At 43.8% G+C, this 25,014-nt stretch overlaps 1 protein-coding gene across 4 annotated transcripts in view; it reads right to left on the reverse strand.

The window, feature by feature from the left end:
* Window positions 1-25,014, reverse strand: part of LOC142575274 (cytochrome P450 4V2-like) — a 90,855-nt gene that overhangs the window by 38,465 nt on the left and 27,376 nt on the right. Inside the window, exon 1 of one of the 4 annotated variants that reach the window (XM_075684493.1) lies at window positions 8,775-9,859. The exons of 2 other annotated variants lie outside the window; for them this stretch is intronic. In XM_075684493.1, the coding sequence (XP_075540608.1) occupies window positions 8,775-8,982 (208 nt within the window). In that variant the 5' untranslated portion in view covers window positions 8,983-9,859. Of the gene's footprint in view, window positions 1-4,796; window positions 4,934-8,774; window positions 9,860-25,014 lie in introns of those variants that run through there. One more of the 4 variants, XM_075684494.1, reaches the window with a different exon arrangement.

The raw sequence follows: 25,014 nt of genomic DNA on the forward strand, positions 1-25,014 counted from the left end.
AGAACAGTACTACTGCAGGATTCGACAGTATTGCGACATCTCCGATAAGATACCTATCTGACATTATTTCAAAAGTCTTAACCTACATTACAAATATAATGTTTGAATCTGGAACTTTCTCAAATAAAGTTAAGATAGCCAGAGTTTGCCCAGTTCACGAAGGCGGTGCTGAGCGCTATATCTGAACAATTTCATAGCAATATAGATATTACCGCTTCTTTCAAAGCTTCTTGAAACTGTTATAAATACATGATTGGAAGTTATTGTGAGGAAGTCTGCTATAATTAGTGAGGCAAAATATGATTTTCAAACAAATAAGTCTTGTGAACATGCGCTCTTAAATGTCAAACATAAAATATTACATAACACTGAGAGAAGATTACACACGATAGGCTTATTCTTGGACCTGTGTAAAGCGTTCAATAGCCTGAACCATGGTACGCTCCTGTCTAAACTCCATGACTATGGCATACATGGAACGCCGCTGGAGCTAATGAAAAGTTACTTAACTGAAGGGTATCAATTTGTTTCATCTAATCAGTTCCCCTCGTCATTTTTCAAAGTAGAGCCTAGCATCCCGCAGAGTTCCTTACTTGGTCCCTTATTATCTACATAAACGACCTACCAAGCATTCCTCTCACACCTAACATAATGATGTACGCTGACGACACAATTTTTTTCCCTGCAATACCGCGAGAGAAAAAATGAATGACTATCTAAATTTATTGGCTGACTGGTTGGAAATAAACAAGCTCCAATTAAATGTTAATAAAAGAAAGTATATAATATTCAAACCAGCCAACAAGCAATTGCTTAGTAATATAACCGTTTTATTTAAAAGGAAGTGTTTAATTCATGTAAAATCACAAAACTTCTTGGGGTCTGGTTCCAGGATAACCTCTCTTGGGACACTCATATCAATAACCTAGCCAATGTGCTTAGTAAAGTAGTAGGTTGTATATATAGGATTAATGCTCTTGTTCCATTATGCCTAAAGAAAGCAATGTGCTACGCCCTCTTTTACTCTAAGCTTACTTGCTGTGTCTTAATTTGGAGAACGACTTCAAGAAATGACGAAAAAATAATACTTCTACAAAAAGTAGTAATATGGATGTTTGAAAACATCCATTATCCATATGGATGTTTGAAGATCCAGCGACATGCAACCTGTTTGACAAGTACTCACAGCTCCGAGCCAGCCAGATATATAAATATAAATTACTTTTACTTATAAAAAGCAACAGTTTTCACATCGTTAACACACCTCCTTCTCCATTATGTTGCCCATTGGGCAAACAAGCGGGAGCAACACCACTCGCCCGCACAAATTATGGGCGTCAAGACCTAGACTATTAAATAATCTGACTATTAAATATTGTTGAGCCGGAAATTGATTTTTATGCACTCCAATTTAAACATTATATAAAAACGTTTTGTTGAATCACGTCATTTCCAACAAATAAATACGCTCCCTTTACTGTAATTCTGGTAGGAAAAAAATTGACCTTTTATATACGTATCGCTTCGTGATGCTTTTCAAATTTACCTGATGTATAATTCATATTAATTATCTTTTTTAGTATGCAAGGCCCATGAAGAAAGTATGTCACAAGATGTGCGCGCAATCCATGTAATCGTATCTGTGTCAAATGTGAAATTTAGCTGCGTGCCGAACGTCAACAGGAGCAAGAGCATCTGTCATGCCTCATGGCCTTTTGCTCTTTCTCCTGTTTCTTGTATAAGGAACAAATGAGCCGAATTGAACTGAATTCCTCCACTGTGCGAGAAAATAGATTGGCAGTCCAGTTACTTTGTTTCAATGCATGAAACAGCGTTTTGTTAAAAGAGCAAATGGAACGACAGTGCATTTTGACCGCAAGTGTGATGGTGCACATCTCGAAAATGGTGCCATTCACATATTTTCTTTAAAGAGTATATGCAGTGCTGTCTCACTAGCTGCAATTTGTAAATTGCCATATGTGCCGATATGTAATTAGTTAAAAACTTCATTAATGCATCTTTATTTAGTAGTTCATTATGCATTTCGATTTTACGTGCAAGCAGTGTCCGTCTCAGCTCAATTAAGGACTAGAATTGTGCAACCTGCATAGACGATATTTAAAAATTGCTGAATTTCTTCGCAGAAACACCTGGTATACTTACTATAGATTAAAGACCGTTTAAGAAGTTTATGTCGGGGCGAAGGCTGCAACCGCTTCGTAGTGCATACACACAGGCACTGATGAAGCTCGCAAGCAAGCTGAACCATCCGGCATCCTAGTTCGTTGCCAGTTGCTCTAAGTCGGCATACACACTCACGCGTTCCCGACTGGCACTCGCTTCACACAATTTCTTTCCCAAGCGTGAGATAGAGCGTTACTGAGTGACGAAAGGAGTGCGGGGACGAACGGGAGTGAGTGGCGGTGAGTTTGGGGACCCGTATCGACGGGGGTGACTGTCGGCGAGTGTGAGTGGACGTTGGTATGTGAACGAGCGCCGGTGATTGGGCGCCAGTATAGGAGCGTTGGTGCTCATCATCGGCAAAGTGTAAATCAATCGAAGAGACCAAGAACGCGAGTGAGTGAGCCCGACTAAGAACTTGAGTGGGTGCCGACGACTGTGGGTGCACACGAGTACGAGTGAAAACATGACTTGCAAAATATTGGTGAGTGAGCATGATCGAGTGAGTAACCGCTTATTCTGCCAACACATGTATGTTGAGACAGCTGAGACAGCTGCCAAGAAAACTGAAGAAAATACTGGCTTCCTCTGGACATGTTTTTATCAAGTCCTGTAACAGCTGCTTTTAGTCCAGAATGAAGCTCTCCATAATGCTAAAACATTATGACCACTTGTTGCCTAATCCCGCAAGGATTGAACAAGAGTGGAAAACGCCACCTTCTTAAGTTTACCCGCGACGAGAAAGCCAAGTCCAAACAAACAACCTGTACTTGAAGAAACTTGCTACTTTGACAGAAAGAGTGAATGTCTATTTATTTATTTACTTATTAATTAATTAATTTATTTATTTATTTAAGATACTTTCAGGGCCCAAAGGCACTACAGAAAGGATTGGGGGAAAAATGGCAAGGCGTGCAGCAAACAAACAAACAAACAAACAAAATATTACAAGGCGTCTTGTAAAGCGATCTCGAACTTGTGGTCATCAGTTATGCTGGTGATTGTGGAGGGAAGGTAGTCCCATGCGACACTTGTTCTAGGAACAAAAGAGTCATTACACAATCTTGTGCGACAAGAAGGTAGACCCACTTTGAAGCGATGATCGGTCCTTGAAGATATGTAATGAGGTGGATGAAACAGAACGTCCTTCATCTTGTTGTTATAATAATAGATTTTATGAAAAAGGCTAAAGCGAGATGACTTTCGACGCAACGAAAGGTAGGCAAGTTTAGGGTTTTCTTCATAGATGTGACACTGGAATGACGTGAATAATTCGATAAGATGAAACGGGCTCCGCGATTCTGAATGGGTTTAAGAGTTTGAGTGAGTGTAGTCTGAGCAGGATCCCATATGGCGCATGCGTACTCTAATTTAGAACGTACCAAGGTTTTGTAAAACCCGCCGTGGTTGCTCAGTGGCTATGGTGTTGGGCTGCTGAGCACGAGGTCGCGGGATCGAATCCCGGCCACGGCGGCCGCATTTCGATGGGGGCGAAATGCGAAAACACCCGTGTGCTTAGATTTAGGTGCACGTTAAAGAACCCCAGGTGGTCAAAATTTCCGGAGTCCTCCACTACGGCGTGCCTCATAATCAGAAAGTGGTTTTGGCACGTAAAACCCCAAATATTATTATTATTAAGGTTTTGTAAAGTGTTAACTTCAGGGACGATGGGGCATCAAAAAAGTTTCGACGCAGATAACCAAGCCTGCGATAGGCGTTGTTCGTTACATATTCCACATGCGTATTCCACGATAGATTAGAAGAAATGTGAACACTAAGGTATTTATAGCTGTCAATAGATGGTAACGGAATATTATTTAGGCAGTAAGTACGCGGACAATGATTAGTGCTGTGGCGAGAAACCTGCATACTTTTACATTTAGTTGTATTAAGTGTCATGAGCCATTGACTGCGCCATTCGAATACACTATCTAGATCAAGTTGCAGGTTGAGATAATCGGTATGGTTAGTAATTTTCTGGTAAACCACGCCGTCATGTGCAAACAGTCGGGCAGCTGAGGAAGAAAGGCAATTAGGAAGATCATTAATATAAATCGAGAAGAGCAGAGGGCCCAAAACGGACCCTTGCGGGACACCAGATGTTACGGCAGAATTAAGTGAAGAGAAGTCGTTAGCCGTCGCATACTGACTACGGTTAGAGAGAAATTCCTTAATCCATGCAAGTACATTGGGGTCTATGTTAAATTGATTAAGCTTGAAGATAAGTAGATCGTGTGAGGCGGAGTCAACTGCTTTAGCAAATTCTAAATATATGCAATCAGTATCAAAGTCATGATCCGCGTTAATAAACAAGTCGTTAGTAAAACATAGCAATTGCGTTTCGCACGAAACTGCTTTACGGAATCCATGCTGAGAAATGCTGAAGAAGGAATTGGACTCAAGGAATTCAATGAGATGCGAGTATATTATATGCTCTAGGATTTTTACTGGAATGGATGTTAATGATATGGGGCGGTAATTATTGGGGGAATGTACATCACCAGATTTATGCGCAGGGACCACCTTCCCTATCTTCCAATCAAAGGGCAATGTAGACATCTCTATTGACTGTTCAAAAAGCTTTGACAATATCAGTGAAGAATAAACTTGTGTACCCTTCAGCATTCTTGATGAAATACAATCTGGACCGGCCGACGAAGACACCTTTAAGTTGACAATCAGCCTTTCGACACCAACTGCATCAATAGCAATGGAATCCATTGGTAAGAAGTTGGCTTTTGGTATATGCGGAAATACTGTGGGCTCTTATGCTCTTATGAAAATGAGTAACAAACACATTGTTCAGAACATTGCAGCATTCGCTTTGAACTACTGAATTACTACTATTATTTACTACTACTACTACTACTATTTGATTAACTGAATGTGTGTCATTTTAGTACCGTTAATAATGCTCCAAAATTTACGGGGATTAGAACGAAGAAGCAAAGGAAGAGTTTCATCAAAGAATTTCTTCTTGGCTTTTGAAATCGCAGTACAGAATTCTTTGTTAATTTTTTGATAGCAAGACCAAGGCGCGGAATCACTTTTTGGTTTTCGCCACAGACTCGTACTGACTTTGGCCGACAAATGATCGCGTACACATTGCCTCCTCCTTTTAACCACCAGCATTGTTTTATGTTGTGAGGCTTACGCTTTTTCTTTCTCCAAGTTTTGATTGATTTTTATCTCGTGCATAAAAGTAAAGTATTTTCTTGTTAATGTTAGTTTCCAGACGTTAGTATTATATTTTACACGTACAGTTGTGTCGTGATATGTTTGTTGCGTACTGGCATTTCGTTTTGCCTCTGTCAGTGTGCCATTATCGGGTGCAGACCCCGTCAAGCGTTTAGTGGATTTTATTCTGTGCCCTCAGTAATTTGTGCGTGCTACAAATGTACCATTATCTCGAAATAAAAATGAATTAACGAAAACAGTCAACCGCATCATTCTAGGGAAAATGAGGAAAGTAGCGACTATTATAGCAGGTAAGAGTTTAGAAATATCTCCACGTAGAATGAGGAAAGGTAGCGACTATTATGGCAGGTAAGAGTTTAGAAATATCTCCACGTAGACCAAACTCAAAGAAATATTTTACTGCGAAAGCATTATATGGCTCATGAGGCGGAAGATCCGGCGTTGTCGCCTTTGCCGTGACCACATGATGGTCCAAAAAGTACTTCGATGCGGTGCTTCGATGTCCTCCTCACCCGCCGCTCCGTACAGAGTGGACACAACCGCCGCGCCTATTACGGCCTCGGCCACGCGAGTCGCGGACGCCGTAGTAGACGCCTTTGGCGGACGCGGTAGGGACGCGTTGCCGGCGCTCGTGTGTCTTGAAGGCGATCTGCGACGTGGCCCAGATTGCGCGCCCGCACGGGCCTCATCTTCAAAGCGATCTGCGATGTTTGCAGAGTGCACGTAGTGCCGGTAGCTTCCTATGCGCTGTGCCTTCGACATTTCGTACGCGTTGAAGCGACATATGCACGGAGGTCAACTGGTTCGCGGCTACTGCCACGATTCCTAGCTCCAGCGTTTTCACAGACAGTTTTCGCTGTCATCGAGCGATGTGTGTTCATGTTTACCTGTGCGCGCGTGACACCATGCTGGTTAATTAGTTAAAATAGATTGACCGGCTAGTTGCTTTGAATCCATGATAGAATGTGTAAGCGCGACTGAACAAGGACGTAGAAAGAAGTAGACACGAAACGGCGCTGCCCCGTGTCTCTGTTTATTTCTACGTCCTCGTTGAGTACGCTTACGCATTCTATCATTGTTAATTTAGTTAGTAAGCGAATGTTGCAAGTTTATACGGCCGATAAAAGTACTATCCCTACTTCGCACAGCTATCTACTAATTTGCTATCGCAATGGGTGTTTCACCTTTCCGGCGGAACTGCGAATTTTTCGCCGCATTTCTAACGCTGCGATTGAACGAGCCGAGCCCTCTCCAGAACGGGTGATGCCACAACAAAAAAGCGGGATAAACTTGAGCTGAAAAGTTCAACGCCGTCCTTGAATATCAGCTTTCGCTGAGTCTGGCTGGAGCTGTGCCAATGTGAGCGCCAATATTATACTCTATCAAAAGAAAATGTGCCGCACAGAGACATTTGCTTGAGTTTAGGAAAGTAAAAAATTATTTCTGTTTACGTAGTCTGGCAAAATTGTGCAAGACAGCACAATTTTGAAAATGAGCAGCCAATCATTACTCAATGGGCCTCGTGATTTGATACCCTCCCCGCCCTAAAAGAAATTGTATTTCTGCGACCACATTTATGAAAACGTTACTACAATAGAGATCGCAGTTCTTCAAGAAATAATTAGATTCTGGGGTTTTACGTTTCAAAACCCCGATATTATTACGAGGCATGCCATAGTGGGGGACTCCGGATTAATTTTAACTACCTAAGGTCCTTGGACGTGCACCCAATAAATGGTGCACGGCGTTTTTGCATTTCACCCCTATGGAAATGCGGCCGCCGCGGCCAGGATCCTAAGATAACGCAGATTTTGAATTGCGCGAATTTCAGCCGCAGGACCACTGCTTGATAAAATATAAAACCCATGCAAGCGATCTTGCGCGCGTCAGCGACAAGCGATGCGATGGAGACATTGGCTGTCGCGTTCGCTCGTCGCCTAAAGGTCGTACCCGATGAGAGCGACGATTTCGAGCGACGTCTCCCCGGTGTTTTCGGTATGAGGGCAGCAACATACGCGCCGAAACTAGCGTGACGCGTGCTTTATTAATTTAACTTGATGTATTTTACTGCAAAAAGCAGCATAAAATATTTCTGAATGTCTTGCAGTATATTTCTTGTCCTTGCACGTATAAAAATTCAATCGTTTGCTCGTTTCGTGCGACAATCGGTAGTATTTGAGTGTTGTACATCCAGTTCCAACTTAGCGCTATTTGCTGGCCGCTCATAGCACTTCCGCGCGACGAATTCTACATTTCCAGAACCGAGCGATCTAATGATGCGACGGCCCGTTTCACCGATCGAAGCCGTCGCTCGTCGTCGTCGCGCACAAGATCGCTCTCATGGGTTTCATGCTTAAATCACAAACGAACAGTCGAATGCAAAAGTTTAAGGACCAAAGGTGTCGCTCAAATTATTTTTTTTCTTCGCAGTCTAGGCGTAAACGCTGAAATCAAGGGGTGCCACCTACGTGCGCCTGTTTGCTGATGCCGTGCTTTCTAGACTTTTGCACTCGAGTGCACGTACAACGAAAAGTTACATCATACGTACAGTCGAGTGCAAAAATCTAGTGACGTTCTTTCAGAAGACGTTTCATTAGAAAACGTTGCCTTTATTGCGACGCCAGTTACATGGACATTCCCGGCGACCTTTCGCCATCGCTGCCACTGTGAGAAGAGTGAGCGGCCCGCGCGACACGTGTATGTTGCGGGTGCGAGGGCACAGTGTATTAGCGTGCGAGGGTGAGCCGAAAACGATGGTGACTTGATGCGCGCCTTCCTCCTGCTCGTCAAATGTCGTGTGGTTGAGCATTGAGGAGGCGGACATTTGACATGTCAAACTGCTACCGTATTGCCTGCTTTTATTTTTACAGAACTAAATATTGAAAGGCAATAATGTATCAGAATTTAACTTTCAAATTCTTTTACATTCGCTATACGAAATATGCGTTAAGAAATGTGGGCGTGGCGTGGGGGTGACACGCCGAGCAGCCGCACCAGGTACCGGGATGCCGAGTGATGTCACTAGCCTACAGAACAAATTTTTTTCTTGATCGACTAGCTCAGTTCGTCATTGCGTCCTGAGTGCAAGCTCCGTGAGGACATTGGACACGTGGATTGTCGGCGCCATGACACCGTACGATTAGCGGCGAAGGCTTGGTTATATGTGGTGAGATGCAGGCAAATGGTTTCCTACGCAGAAAGGCTGATTGGGCAAGTTGGTGATTCATAACCGTTAATCGTAAGTGTACCGCGCGAAGGCCAAACGTGGAATAGACAAGTGACAAGGACAAGCGTAGACTTGTCCGTGCCACGTCCACGTTTGACATTCGCGTTGTACACTTACGGTTTCCTATGCTAGCACGTAACAACACTAGCGGAAGGAGTATGGAGCTTACGAAGTTTGAATTCTTCGGGCGTAGACGAGGCTCTAGAGACCGAATTCTTCACTGACGACACGTAGGCCATGGGTAGCCAATCCGGGGGCCCTGGAACAGTCCTGAGCATCCTCCAGGCACGGATGAGCATAGCAACATGGCTCCAGGTCAAAGCCACCAGCGGAACCAAGACGGACGCCAACAACACCAGCGCAACGTTCACTGGCATCGCGCCGGCTTGCCGCACGACGTCCACCGCTGGAACACTCGGTGTTTCCTTTGAGAAGGGCTCGCCACTCGTCGGCTGTTCGAAGAACCTCCTCGCTTCTGGAGGTTTTCGATATTCCTCCTTCCAAATTCTACAACCCCTTATTTCATGCTCTCAGGTGGGGACTCTGCAAGGGTGTCTTTTTATAGCCGCTTAAATCTGGTTTGACTGAAACGATGGCGGGATTTTCACCGATCCTGATAGCGCCGAGCGTATATGACGCTTTAGTAGTAGAGTGCCACTGTCCGATAAGCTGAGCAACCTAGACACATCCAGTCAACGGGCGCGTTCTTTGAGGACTACTCGGAAAGCTTAGAAAGGGCAACAAGAGACTCTCGACGAGTCAGCGGGTATTTGCGCCACCAGGAATAACGACCGAAAAAAATACGGTATGGCTGCACCGGAGAGTGGCATACTCAGCCTCGAAAACTTGTCGTTGAAAGCAAGTTTTGTGGCGATAAAGGTACATTCAAGAACAGATAAGATAAAAATAACATGCGCTTTTCCTCAGCCCACGAACACTTAGCGTGCGTCAAGCGTCAACTTTCACTTGTTTAACGTACAGGCCGGCCTTATACGAAACGCGACCTATGGGACACTCCGATATAAACCAACAAGCCGGACACAATCTAACTGCGGTTCCAGAAGTAACCGAAGCCTAATACAAAAGGAGTAAAGCACGCACACCTACGAGCGCGACCCGCTGAAATAAGAGCCCGCGACACCAAGCGAGAGGCGTCGCATGTAAGGGAGTGGGCGAGATGGGACAGATATGAGCCTCGACTCAGTTGCGCAGCTGTAACTGCGACAATTGGCGGCCGCGTCGGATGTAAACACGGCGTGAGATGGCTTTTGCGGAGAGGAAGAAACGCTATTTTCTGCAGCCCTTTCTCAGAGCGGCGCGCGCACACGCGCACAGTGGGAAGTGGGAGCCGGCACGTGTCGGACACAGAGACCTTCCTTTCCCCGGCCTTTGTCCGTTCGGCGATGGCGGGCGGTCAAGAAGCGCCCGCGGCTGCTGCCCCAAGGTCGCGTTAATGCACGATCCTCATTTCACCCATACCATGCGCAGCAGCACCTCTCACGAAGGTGAATGAAAAAAAAAAAAGAAATGCGCGGACGCGTACACTTGGAGAAACACAAGTCAGACCAGAGAGCTCGCTGTGTTGAAAGGTCTTAGCAGCGTGGTTTAAGCATGCAGAGCTTATCGGCTCGAAAGCCCTGATATGTGAGACCTCTCGGCGTCGGGAGGAAAGCTCGCTCTCCGGGCCTCTCTCTCTCGACGTTCGGCCTTCAGATTCTCCTAACCTTTCTTCCTTCCTTCCTTCCTTTCTTTCTTTCTTTCTTTCTTTCTTTCTTTCTTTCTTTCTTTCTTTCTTTCTTTCTTTCTTTCATTTGCTCGTTTAATAGTCCTATCAGGCTGATCTCGTTCCTGCAGTGTTCTGTGTTGCGTGGCTTCATCGAGCCACTGAAACAGAGATGACATTGATCAAGCCCTACGTTAGGGAGGCTAGACATTGTAAGTCATTTATTCATTGCATGCCTCTAGCAGTTACGGCGACGCGGTGATTCGACATACTTGCAGAGCACGGAATTCATTGCATATGGGGGACAGTGAGCTTCCGCATATCAACGCACCCCTTACGCTGATCAAGGCTAGGCGGTGGACATGTCTGATTTCCAAGTAAGACAAGCACCAATGAGCGAAAAAAAAAAAAGAAAAGAAAGATAGCGGCTCTATTCAACAAGGCTCTAAAACTGTCTCTATTGCCCACGGCAATACGCATTAAAGTAGAGGCACACGTGCACTACGGCGATGTCGGCGTACCGTAGTTTGAAATCTCGGCTTGCAGGCTTTGATGGCGGACAGGGGATTCGCACACAACATGCGCTGGTTTAAAATCATCGGACTTCCATGCCCCCTGCTTATGATTCCTACTCGTCAGGGCCTGACAGCTTCGATTCTCGGACGCATGTCGTTGGGAATCGAGTATGTAAAACTCCCGTGAGTTAAAACTTCAGCTATCATTAAAAATCTTCATTAAATGAACAAATCATGGACGCAGATATGTCTTGGGCAAGAGCGAAATTTTCGTCAACTACAAAGCTTTCTTTCCGAGGAATCCGCATCAATTTCTTTTCTAGGTTCATGTGACCTTCACGTAGGTGCTAACTTTAGTTTAAATAAAATAAAAAACTTCTATTGCTCCCTTAAAACGATATTGTTCCATTAAAAAACCGCGTCCCTCATAGCTAACGCGTAAGCTTTGAGACGTCAAACGCAATCAATCGTCAATCATAACTGTTACTATCGTTTTTTCCTCTTCTATAATGGTCGTATAATCTTCGCATACAGAGGAAAGAATAAATACTGGCGAGCGAAGCTCTGTAGGCCGGTACCATCGCTGAACTGCGACACAACGCTCCAGCCGTCCCTTCGCTGCGGCATTTCTAAGCATGCAGGAAAGCGCGGCGGATCACACCCTAATGCGTTTCTCTAGTTTATTTCTCCTTTCTCTCGGTGCCACCGCTCAAACCTTCGCACGTGCTGTAGCTGCACGACTGAAGTGCATTTTCCGGTGGCAATGGGCAGCGATTGCGCTACGGTTGCACGACTGCGTGAATCGGGCAACGACGCCTGCACGGCCAGAGTGGTCGTAATGCGCTCAAGAGTAAAAGAAAGGCGGCCGAAGTGGGAAGGGGAGGTGGTGGTGGTGGGGTGGTGGGGTGATTTACAATGTAAATCGAGAAATGTGCTATCGCCTTGCTTGTGCGTACTGAGGTAAGACGTGGATTAAGAGGCGATAAGCGACAGGTTCAGAAAAGCTCGAGCGAAATAGAGGACAGAGGTGAAGCATGCGAATATAGGAAGGGCTAAATTCGACATACATGTCAACCTCTGCGTTCGTATAGAGAAATGAAGGGCTATAAGCAGTCCTCATGAATAAAGCATGCAGCGTGTTGCTCCATGCAAGCTCCATCTTAAACGGGCTCAATCACTACCCAGAAATCGATTGACGCTGCAGTATAGCGATAGATAGAGAATTGTGTCCCAGCTTAGCAAAAGCCGTTTGCGCCAAGGAGTGCACGCGAGCGGACAGTTGTTACTCTCCCAGCAAATTTCTCTAAACGTGTTGCTCAATCATTCACTACTGTTCTGGTGACGACTGCCTTATTTTTAAAATACGTCGGAGTGAGTACAAGTATCTTGGCCAATTACTTCCGATAATCTTTTCTTGGTGATGGCATCCGGTTTTTGTGACGACTTCAAAATAAACACGCAAGGTCAAAATTCGAGCTTTCGAAATAATTGATTCGGGTGCTATCCAAACCTCAATTGTGCACTCCGCTTGACGCCACTGTCGGTAGGCCGGAAATGTTACATCGGCTAATTAGCCCTAATTAATTATTTAGTACTGAACATTGAAAAACTCAGATAAACGGATAAGATTTGCAACTGCTTGCAGGATAAAGTTGGCTCATCCAACGTGGAGTCGACTGTTTAGTTGAGGCGATCGCTTGTGACACCTTTATGTCAAGTACGAAAAGAAAGGGCGCTTACCGAGGGGCCGATTTTTATTAATCATATCATGAAAAGGCCAACGAACAAAGACGCCAAGGACAACATAGGGGAAGTTACTTGTACTTACTAATTGAATTAACGAAATGATAAATTAATGGCAACGAAAGTGGATGAAAAAACAACTAGCCGTGTGTAGGAAACGATCCCACGTCTTCGCATTACGCGTACGATGATCTCGCATGACGCAATCGATATCAAGTAGCCATTCATCTCATTCATACAATTATCCATTCATTCTTTTATTCGTTTATTTTAAGGTTCGCTCCTAATGCAGTTCAAGAAATTTAATTGCATGCAATTGCAATTTAATTGAATGCAGTTCAAGAAAATTTTAATAGTGCTGATGGAGTTTCTCGAGTTGGTGCAATAATTTCTATGATGGAATACCTGTTAATGTTATATACCTGTTTAGGATTGTCCAACTTGTTGACAAGAATAAATGTTAAATAACTAAATTTGTAATGCATTTTAATACGGCAGAATTATCCGGAGATCTGACGATTCTTTACGTTTCAGATTTACTTGCAACACAACGCAAAAGAATGAACGCCTAATTCGTGACATTTTTGGCGTTAAAGATCTCTTGAATATTTCCCCCGAACATTGTGGTGTTGGAAAGCAATGTCGCCAGTAATAACAAAAAACGACCCTTAAAACGTTTTCTTCTTCTTTTTTTTTTTCTGGACGCGAACTTTCTGGCAGGACTCTTTTGATATAGATAATTAATCTGTGCTCTGTTTTGTGTCTGGCACTTACACTGCTTTGTTTTCGTTATGTATTGGTTCTCATATTTGCCGACATTGTGTTTGAGGCAAACAGACAGCTGAATCAGAAGTGACTTAGAGGAGTCTTATGTCTCACTACCACCATGGATGGATGGATGTTATGAGCGCCCCCTTTGGAACGGGGCGGCGTGTTGCGCCACCAAGCTCTTGCTATTATACTGTCTAATGTCCTACCTAAGTTAAACAATAAAAAAAAATAAACACTGTAAACTTCCACACCCAAATTTTCTGATCCCCTATTGCTAACTGTGCTTTTGTACGTCTCCGTTTTTTGTCGTTTCTCTACTTTTCGTCCACCAATCCTCCAATCGCCTCTTACTAATGCCTATTGCGGACATGTTTACTTTTACACTGCTCCCGCTGTACCCAAGGGTTTCAAGGAGCCCAGTGGTGCCTAAATCGCCCGCTGGGTAGACGTCTTCACATTCTAATAAAACATGCTCCATAGTTTCCGTAGCTTTACCGCAGCAAGCACATGCTTCTTGTTCCTTCTTATATCTCGCTTTATAGGTGCGTGTTCTAAGGCATCGCGATCTCGCTTAGGAAAAGTAATGAGCTTCCCTTTGAGTTATCATAAATTGATTCTTTCCTGATTTCGTTTTCTCCTCTTAAGTAGTTACTCATGGCAGGTTTCCTTTCCATTGCCGCCACCCATGAGATTATTTCAGCCTCTCTGACTTTCCACTTGACCGTCTTTGTTGCTGTGTTGCCCACCCTACAGGCCACATACTTGCTGGTAAGCTTCCTAGTTCTTTTCCTCCACTGTGAAGCAATGTTTTTCCTGTACAGATACCTGAACACTCTCCCAGCCCATTTACTTTCTTCCATATTCCTCAGGCGTTCTTCATACTCAATTTTACTGCGAGCTTCCCTCACTTCAAAACTAGTCCAGCCTGTATCACCCTGCACAGCTTCATTTGTAGTCTTCCCGTGAGCGCCCAATGCGAGGCGACCCAATGGCCTTTGGTTCCCATCGAGTCTTGATTGTACCCCTGATTTAAAGCAAACAACCGCATTTCCAAAAGCAAGTCCTGGAACCATTACGTAAATTTTTCCACATACCTCGGAGGACCTCGTACCTATTGTATCCCCATAGCACTCTGTGCTTCATTATGGCTGCATTTCTCTTCCCCTTCACTGTTATTGTTCTTTCCTGTGTTTCCATATATCTATTGCCCTCGTTTATCCATATACCAAGGTATTTATATTCTGTTACCCGAGGTATTTCCTGGCCCTGTATCTCCACTGTCTGTTCACTGTTTTCATTGAATACCATAACACCTGGTTTTCTAACACTAAATTTAAAACCTAAATTGTTGCCTTCCTGGCCAGACGTTGCAAATCACTTTGCTTGTTAGCTAGCAACCCAATGTCATCCGCATAAAATAAACCTGGGAGCTGCTGCTCAACTACTGTACCCGCCTGTTTATATGAGAGATTAAATCCGATATTACTTCCTTCTAGCGCCCTCTCCATCCTCACCATGTACATCATAAACAACAGCGGGGATAAAGGGCACCTCTGTCTCAGTCCCTTGTTGACATGAACTTTCTCCTCGCTTCTCATCCCTTCCCATTCAATGCAAACGGTATTTTCTAGGTAAATCTCGCTAAAAAGCTGTAGACGATCGTCACCTAAGCCTTCCCCTTTCAGTATACCCCACAAAATATTGCGGTCTACGTTGTCATAGGCTCCTGTAATGTCTAAAAAGGTCACACATAACGGTCTGCTTTCTACTTTTGATATTTCAATACACTGAGTAAGAACAAATAAGTTATCATCTAAACGCCTACCTATTCTGAAGCCATTCTGAAGTTCTCCCAAAATGCCATTTTCTGCCCATGCTTGAAGCTTTAATTTGATTCTCTGCGTTGCTAGCATGTATATTACCGATGTAATGGTCAACGGTCTATACGAGTGCATTCTATCTTTCTCCCCCTTACCTTTATAAATTAAATTCATTCTACTTTGTGGCCAACTGTCTGGTATTCGTCTATCTTTTAAAGTTTGTTCCACTGCTTTCACCAGAGCTTCCTTACTTTTTGGTCCTAGTTCATTAATCAGCCTAACGGGAACCTCATCTAGCCCTGTGGCTGTGCGCTTAGGAATTTTCTCTTCCGCTTTCTTCCAGTTGAAATTTGTCAGCACGAGCTCCTTTTCCACTTGGGTCTCTTTCATGCTTTTTTTTTCTTCAAATACAACTTCGTCATTGCCTTCGAAAGATTCGACTGTTATTTTTCGGATGTAATTTATTGCCGCTTCTCCTTCCAGTCTGTTTTCATCTTCGTCTAGGATATGTTGTATTGTTGTTGACTTCCTGCCGAATAATATTATGTGGTTCCAAAATATTCTAGGTGCGGCCTTCTTTTTCTCACGTATTTCTGACAACCAACGTTCACTTTCACCTTTTAATTTTGCTTGCACGAGTATCTGAACCATAGACGTTTTCTCCCGGTATATTTCCCATTTACTGGTTACTTCATCCTGCGGCAACTGCGCCTTCTTTGCCTGCCTGTGCTCTCGAGATGCCTTCTGTCGTTCGGCGATCGCTTCTCGTATCTCCCTGTTCCACCAGCTTTTCGGTTTCTTTGTTCCTTTCCAACGAACATGTTGTTTCTCTTTCCGTATTTCTGTCGTTATTACACTTAGAAGCTCACTATATTCCCACTGTTTACTAGGCCATTTGCCAATTTCTTCCTCGACTCTAGTGATTATATTTCCTATTTGTTAAGCCTTCAGATTTGGACTGGCCATTTTGCGCTCCTTGCCCTCTTTCCCAACTACATATCCCATTTTTAATATGATGCGTTTATGGTCACTCCCTATGCTGCTACACCCTTCCTCATCGATGACCATTTCTCTCAACTTATCATGAATTCCTTCTGTCATCAGACAGTAATCAATGGTCGATTGCCGGTTTCCCACTTCCCACGTGATCTGCCCTTCACACTTAGGCCCTGTATTCACGATAACAAGGTTATGTTGCTCACAAAGATCTAGCATTGACTTCCCGTTGTTGTCGGTATAGCCATCTAAATCCTGTATGTGGGCATTCATGTCACCTAATAGGACAATTTCAGCACCATTCCCGAAACCCTTAATATCAGCCTTTATGCATTCCACTAACTCTTTATTCTTCTCTGCGCAATTATTTCCGGTCCACAAATACGTAACACCCAGCCAAGTTTTTTTCCCACTCATTGTACCTGATAACCAAAGATGCTCTTGACATTTTGGATTTACTCTTTTCCATTTGGCTCCCTGATGGATGAACATTCCGACTACCCCTCCCTTTCTTTCCGACTTAGTTCTGTTGCACCCTTCCCAAGCATAATTCTCAATAACTGGCGGCTCTTCTGAGTCTCTAAGGTGCGTTTCTGTAACCGCATACACCCCTATTTGTTCTCTATTTAACTGCTCCTCAATGTCTGCCCACCATATAATTACGAGGCACGCCGTATAGTGTGAGACTTCGGTATAAGTTTAACAACTTGTAGGTTCTTAATTTGACTTGAACCTAAATCTAACTGCACGGGTTCTTTTTTTTTCGTTTTGCACCCCAACAAAACGGCGTCGCCGCGACCGTGATCAAAGCCGGTATACCTCGAGCTCAGCAGCGCAACGTGATAGCCACTCGGCTACCGCGGCGGTTAATGATTCAGCGGTAGATTATGTATGTAGCACTGTATGTGTGCCTCTCATTCGCCTGTATGATTGAATCACACATATATATAATTATGGAAACAAAAAATCGAAAGACACGGCAAAAGGTGGAAGTTAGAGCGTAATCGCTGGAGAGCATAAGGAAAATCTCTTCGAGGAAAAAAGAAATTACGCGGCCAGCGATCCAAACCGGCGACGATGAATTACGTAAAGTGAAGATACGTGCCTCTTGCGTAGCCCCTCCGGAGCGCTGTCTGCGAGCGCTTCCCTATTATTAAGTAGCAACCTCGCTGGCACGCGACGTCTCCATATTTTTCTACGACCTTGATTTATTGCTTATAATTTCTCTTTGTGTCCTCCATGTAAAATATATATATATATATATATATATATATATATATATATATATATATATATATATATACACATGTATATATATATATATATGGAGGACACAGACCAGCGGATTCTTATGTCAGGTGAAACGTACTGTCGCTAGACTGTAAAATTGGAAGAAAATGACATGAATGAAGTGGCATATGAAACAGTGAATCATAATGTTATTTAAAGTACACGCAACTGAAAGGTATCACGAGCCTGCCTCGATCCTGCCAGGTTCTTAGCACATTAGGCTTCCTAAATACTCAGAAGGAGCGTAAGCTGAGCGAGTTGGCGCTTATGAACATCGAAATTTCAGCGCCATTAGCAGGCGACGACGGAAAGGAAGACACACGACGCCAGCGATGACTATGATGATGATGATGACAAAATGTATTTATTAAAGGATGGCGCGAAGGCCTATAATGGGGAATAGGAAGAGGATGGGGGAGGCGTATTCAGAGCCGTCCTAGGAGCTGCGCGTCCTTGGCGAAAGCCAAGAGCGAGTCCAGAATGGCCCTGTCAGAATCCATCGATCCAGTTGCCGGTCTAATCCACTCCTCGTAGGACGACACTCGCACCGCCCTCAGGTGGTGGTCCCGCTGTTGAGCGTGTCGCTGGCACTCCCAAAACAGAAAGGCTGGCCTATATTTCAAAAGTAAATGCTCAGTTGTTGATCAGCGCTCGCGTCGCGTGGTCTCCTTTCCGTCGTTGTCGACTTTTTCCCCTAAGCACCACGTGTAAGATCACATTCTGTGTGACTTCCGTTCCTTCGGTTATTCAGGGCTTGGCCTCCGTACACGCCTACGTAGATGGAAGAAAGCAATATCCTATCGACCATGCATGGCATCGCACGTCGCAGTAGTATTAGAAAGCCACAAGAGAAGAGAACTACTGCCTTTAGTGTAATCCACCAGGATGAGCGATCGTTATTGACGCAGCGCTGAACATTCGGTACTGCAGCGTGCATTAAGTCTACGTCCCCCTTACTCATTTTCTTTATCCTTTTCCCACCACTCACCTTCCATATAAAAACACATAAAACGCCATGTGATGCTGCTAAGACATGCCACAGTTGAACGTTATACCCAGGTATTTAAATGTCTCCACATATTCTGTGGCAGTACATTTACATGAAATACAATGTTCATTATGTAGAAATATTGGCCAGTTTATTTTTCGAGTTTTTAATGGACTACGAAAGCACACGATTTTGCTTTTCTTAGCATTGATATATACTGTTTTCTTCAAACCATTGCATATCCTTATGAACTGCATTTTGTAGGGCGCTAATAGCTTCCTCATAATGCATATGATGAGTGAGTAGAACTGTATCATTTGCAAATTCATACACAGTGGCTTTTGCAATTATCGTGGGAAAGTCGTTTATAAATAAATTGAATAAGAGAGGGGACAACACGGATCCCTGTGGAACCCCAGCTGTAATATATTTTCTAGCGCTAACAATTTCTTTACTGCCCATGGCCACCTGTGATCTATCCTGTAAATAATTGCAAATAAGATCAAAAAAGGGTCCCCTGAAACCCAAACAAAACAAGTTTTCCAATAAAATATCGTGATTTACAGTTTCGAACGCTTTTGCTAAATCCAAAAACAAAGCACAACTATACAGGTTCTTATCTAGAGCAGAATATAATTCACCGGTGAATGCTTCTAACAGTGTAATAGTACCTCGCTCAGCAATAAATCCAAACCGTCTTGGTGTTAGGATTGAAAATTTCTTTAAGAAGGAAGTCATACAATCAAACAGAAACTTTTCCAGTATTTGAGAGAGTATTGGCAAAACAGAGATAGGTCTATAGTTTCCAACTTCATCTTTTTTTCCTGCTTTATACAGTGGCTTAATGATCGCCGTTTTTAATATCTCCGGAATTGATGCGGTGCTTATAAAACCGTTAATCACAAAAAGCAGTATGTCTGCTAATGTATCAAAATTTCTTCTTAGTGTGGCCACAGCCAACCCATCTATACCAGGTTGTTTATGAGGTCGGGAACTGAAAATTATTCTCCTCAGATCTTCCTTCGACAACGTGGGCAAAAAAGCAGATGCTTGAACAGTTTGTTTGAGTGAGCAAGTGTGTCTCTGCGACTGCGCAGTGTTAGAAAAACGCGTGAAAAAATTATTGAAATTATCTACCCCTATATCTGGCTTCTGTGAAAAATATTCTAAGAAATTCGCAGGTGTCGCAGTACTGCCTCGAAGCGTATTTATTAAAGCCCAAGTTTTTGCAGAATTTTGTGTGCTTGATTAAATATGTCTAAGAAATACCGCCGTTTTGTTGATCTCAAGAGGGCAACGACCCTATTGCTCGCAATCTTATATTCCGTTTTCAAGTCTTGATTTCTCGGCGCACGCCTGCTCCTTTTCCACAACCAGTCTCTGTAGGAAATAGCTCTCATTATGTCGGCCGTAAACCAGGAGTAACTTTTCCTTTGTTTTTTAGTTACTGTGTATATACTAGAAATAATAATAATAATAATAATAATAATAATAATAATAATAATAATAATAATAATAATAATAATAATAATAATAATAATAATAATAATAAAAAGTGTTTATTAAACTCCCCAGGAACAACCTCGCGGGTCTTGGTGCTGGCGCACTCAGAAGAACAATGCAAGCTCACACACACATACACACGCGCGCACACATAAAAAAAGAATAATAATTTAGCGCATACAGATTTTAACAGAGCATAAAATGTGTACACGAAGAGAATACAAAGCAAAAGTGGAGAAACAGAAGTACGGTATTACAGAATGACGCAGCACACAACAGATATGAAAGTTTTTGTTGAATTATTGAAATACCTCTGCAACTCCTTTCAGGAAAATATTAAAATTAGGCACGAAGATATCCAGGCACTCTGAATGGAGGAGGAGTAGATTTTAATGAACAGAAAGGAGGAGAGGTCGGCCTGGAGAGCGTGTCTCTAGCCTGCTACTCCTCACTGGGGAAAGGGGAAGTGGGAAATGCAGGGTAAGGTAGGTGGCGGGTGATTATGTTATACTCTGAATGGGCATTATATGTCCCCTGCACTTTAGATAGAGGGCCACAAAAATCTGAAGGCAGAAAGGCGCGCTGCTTCCTTGTGCCTTTCTGCGGAATGTAAAAGCGCTCATTAGAATGCAAGTGCGATCAGCAGATTTTTCCATGTTTTAATTTGTGGAGAAAAAGAACATCCGATTTATTGCGTCTACAGGTGAGGGTAGGTAACGTGAGTGTCTCTGTTAGCTCTATGGAGATGGAAGGCTTTTGACAGAATCGATGTTTAAATATAGACGTGAACTTGTTTTGCACACTTTCGAGAAGTTCACAATTTCACCTACAAGTGCCGCCCCAAACCGCGGAGGCATACTCAAGAACTGTAAGGCTCTTATACAAAGTTGCAAATTGCCCAGGTTGTTTGAAGTCTCTCGTCACCCGACGCACTGTGCCGAGCGTTCGAAGCGCGCGCTGCCTCGTCTCTTGAGCGTTGGGCGAGAAACTCGGAGAGCTATCGAAGTACGCTCCAAGGTCATTCGTTCCCTGAGCTCTTGGCAGGAGAACATCTTTAACGCTATATGGAAATAAAGTCCTGTTAGTCTTCCGCGTGAAGCTTACAACTGTCTTTTTTGATGTCTTTATGACCAGGTTGTTTTCAGCGCACCATGACGCAAAATTCACAATGTCCTTCTGAAGTGCGGGCGCAATCATCAACATATTTTACCGCTTTGAAAAGTTTCGCGTCATCGGCATATAACAAAATTGAACAGTTTTGAATGACTGCCGAAACATCCGTAATGAACAGCAAGAAAAGAAGAGGGCCCAGGACAGACCCTTGAAGAGCTCCACTTGTAACCGCACAAAGTTCTGACGACTGACCATTTACGCTAACGTAGCAGTACCGCTCGCGTAGGTAGCTTTTTTATCAGCGCTGTGAGAGAGTAGTGCAGATCAAGTTGTGTGAACTTTTGAAGAAGTATTTTGTGACATACGACATCAAATGCCTTACTGAGGTCAAAATAAATGACATCCAGATGTCCTATCTCATACACTACTTGACAGGAACGCATCATGAAGCTAACGAGGTTGGTAGTTGTGGAGCGTCCCGATATGCATCTATGCTGCTGAGGAATGATAGGATTTTTAATAGAGGATGAAATTATTGAGTGCAGAGTTGACTGGAATAATTTAGTGGCTGCGCAGATGAGAAACCACATAACGAATAATTTATTTAGTCCGCGCATTCGTGTGATTACTATACGTAGGATGTTGATAAAGCCGCAGCCGACAATTCTGCAGCTACATCGGGTACATGAGCTCGAACTGCTGGCTACCGGAGCACTGTTTACCATTTACGCCCAGTCAAGCCGGCAGAAAGAGGGGGAGGGGGGGGAGGTCTTCAGACATGTATGACCTTTCCCCTCCCCGTCCCCCAACTGGCACCAGCTGGCACCCGGAGCCCACGGCCCCCCGGCCCCTCCTGTTACTACGCCGCTGCACACCACCGGTAGCTATGTACGTGCTTGAGGGCTGTCCGGTGGAAGTGACAAACATTGTGGCTTTGACAAGTAGTCCCACAGCTAAGGCAATAAAGATGCAGAAATACCGGTGTTATATGGTTTTCAGAGCAACAGGGCATCACTGACGACATCAAATTCATTGCTTAGGTCACAGTAAACAGTGTAAACAGTGTCAAGTTGACTCCTGTCCTCGACCGCTTCTGATGCGTGAGCCATAAAGCTGACGAGGTTTCTTGTTGAACGGCCCGGCATCAACCCACGTTGATCAGGTATTAAATTAACTTCTGCGGTTTTACGTTCCATAACCACGATCTGATTATGGGGCACGCCGTGTAGCGGAGGAATCCGGTACAATTCTGACCCCCTGGTGTTCGTTAACTTGCACCCAGTGCACGGAACACGGGTGTTTTCGTATTTCACCCCCAACGAAATGCGGCCGTCGCCTCCGGGATTTGAACCCGCGACCCCGGGCTTAGCAGCGCAACAACAAAGCCACTACGTCACCACGGCGAGTAAGAGTAGGTACAAGGCTGTTCCGTAAGCTGCATGGAGTCAATGTGTGCAGAAGAGACTCAAAGAATTTTGAGGTAGGGCATAGGAGATATGTCGGTCTGTGTAGTTCTGCACGTCTGTTTTCGAGCCAAATTTGTGGACGGGAATGGCACGAGAGATTTTCCATGGTATAGTAAACTCATGATTGTACTGCGCTATCACATTGACGAACATAAGGAACAAGATGCGGACGTACGTGGCGCAAACTGCCAACTTGTTTAATACTGTTAAAGAACACGCTTATATACTTTAGTAACGTCTGCTGCCGGGATTGTTGGTACATGGCTTTTAGAAATGGTTTTAGGCGGAAAAATATAAGACACAGACAGGCGCACACTCGCAATTGATCTTTATTTTCCCCGATGCTTATATACCCTCAGGCATGCGAACAGAAACGTAAACAGCAGAGGTCACGTAAGATAAAAACTAAACCTGATCATATTCTAACAGCCAGGAAACTAAACTCACTCTCGAGAAGAGACAATGACGGAACGCTGATACACTGGTCACCAAACTTTCCGATATGCATCGCCTCTGCTCTAGTTCCCGTGCCAATGCATCCTTACTTCTTTTCGTTATATGCATGTGTTTTCCAGCAAATGTTCACACTTGCACACTTTGCAGTGATACGGCAAATGCGAGCCAGTCCCATTCTTAATTGATAGCGCATGCTCTCGCAGGCGGTCATATATAAACGCCCAGTATGGCCGATGTATACCTTGCCGCAGTCTGAAGGAATCTCATACACGACGCCAGCGGAAATTTTTTTTCGAGAAACATTTTACGTGGTTCTTCACACACTCGGCCCTTTTTACACAAGACAGGCGCGCACAAATGCGAGAAAGTTTCCGAAGAGCCGGAAACACTACCGGTACATCGTAGCTAGAGGCAGCATTCTTTAACGAATGAGCAACTTTGTGTATATTGGGAATGACAACAGGACGCGTTTCCCGTTTTTTTTTTTTCGCATTCTTCCGCAGCATTGTTAGGCTCACGACGAAACTTCTTCAACAAAGCTTCGTTCACCGAAACAAACAAAGAAGCAGGGAAGCCCGCCGAACCAAGCCTGGACACCCGCAAATCAAAGTTTTCCTCAATGACGGGGGGGGGGGGGGGGGGGGGGGGGGGGCAAGACCTAGTTAGAGCCAGCTGTAAGTTAGTAATGGCAATAGCTCGTTTTGCTGTTTTCGAATGGTCGGAATGAAACGGCAGGAATTCTTTCTGTGCACGGGGTCGGTACATCCAACAAACATGGTTTTCATGAAGGGTGAGATGAAGGTCTAAAAAAATTGCAGCTTGTCAAAAGTAAGAAGCTCGTGGGTAAATTTTAACCCTTGTCCAAGCACTTTAAAAGTTTACTCATAAGCGTTTCTTCAATTTGTCTTTTTCCGGTGTTTCTTTTTCTTTTCATTTTTCTGTTCGCTCTTATTTCCAGCAACATGTTTTCACAGATGGAAATTGAAAAAACGCGTGGTGTTGCCTTACATGCATGGATTGTCACATAGAATAAAAAAGACAGCCCAACGTCATGACGTTCAAGTACTGTTCCCCGCTCCGCAAAAACTAAAAGGCAAGAGGGTGAATGCAGGATCCAAAGAAGGAAAAACGAGTGATACATTCTGTCAGACTAAGCACGTGAAAAAAGTACGTGGAATGCGCTAGTTAAGTGGTTTACCAAATCCCATTAGATTGCGGGAAAGTGTACATTGGACAAACCGGACGTTGTCTAAACGACAGGTTACGAAAGCACAAATACACGTGCCAGCTTCTGAAAGCGCCTAGCAACTTGGCTGCACACTGCAAACGGTGCACATGCTCTCCGCTATTAAAAAGCACCACAGTCATTGGCACATCAAAAACAAAAACTGAGCGAGAAATATGGGGAGCACTTGCGATAGCAAAAGAAAAAGAGAAGTGCGTCAGCACTCCCTCCATCGTGCTTATCGAAGCTGAGGTCGAGTTTGCCAAGGCGAACGGGTGCAAGTGAACGATGTTTTTCCAACCCACCGCATCATCACATGGCACCTTGTCATATCTTTGTCATATCACATATGTCACCTTGCCATATCGTATATTTGAGAAGTTGACTAATTAAGACTAATATATCTAATTAAGCGAAGAAAAAATAATTTGAGTATCTCCAAGCAACGGCAAACAACATTACGTTGGGTCTGTCCAGCTACGGGGAATTTGCATATTTTTAAACTCTGGCTAAAGTAAATTGGAACACCCTGTATACTTGTGAATGAGAGCGGTCGGTAATTTGTACTTCCACGAGAAGCAGCTAACAACGGAAAATGAGTGTCTTGTTGAGTATTGCAGCAAGCGTAGATGTAACGGACTGTATATAAGTTACTCAGAAATTTTAATGCAAGAACATCGATACGTAAGTGAATGTGGATATTCAATGTTGCAGGATCCTTGATTCATAGAGGATAGGCAAATGATGCAGATCTAGTCAGTACGCTTGGCAAAACTATTTGTTTATAGCACTGTGTTCCG

This window comes from Dermacentor variabilis, chromosome 3 (genome assembly GCF_050947875.1).
Source record: "Dermacentor variabilis isolate Ectoservices chromosome 3, ASM5094787v1, whole genome shotgun sequence".
Taxonomy (NCBI): Eukaryota; Metazoa; Arthropoda; class Arachnida; order Ixodida; family Ixodidae; genus Dermacentor; species Dermacentor variabilis.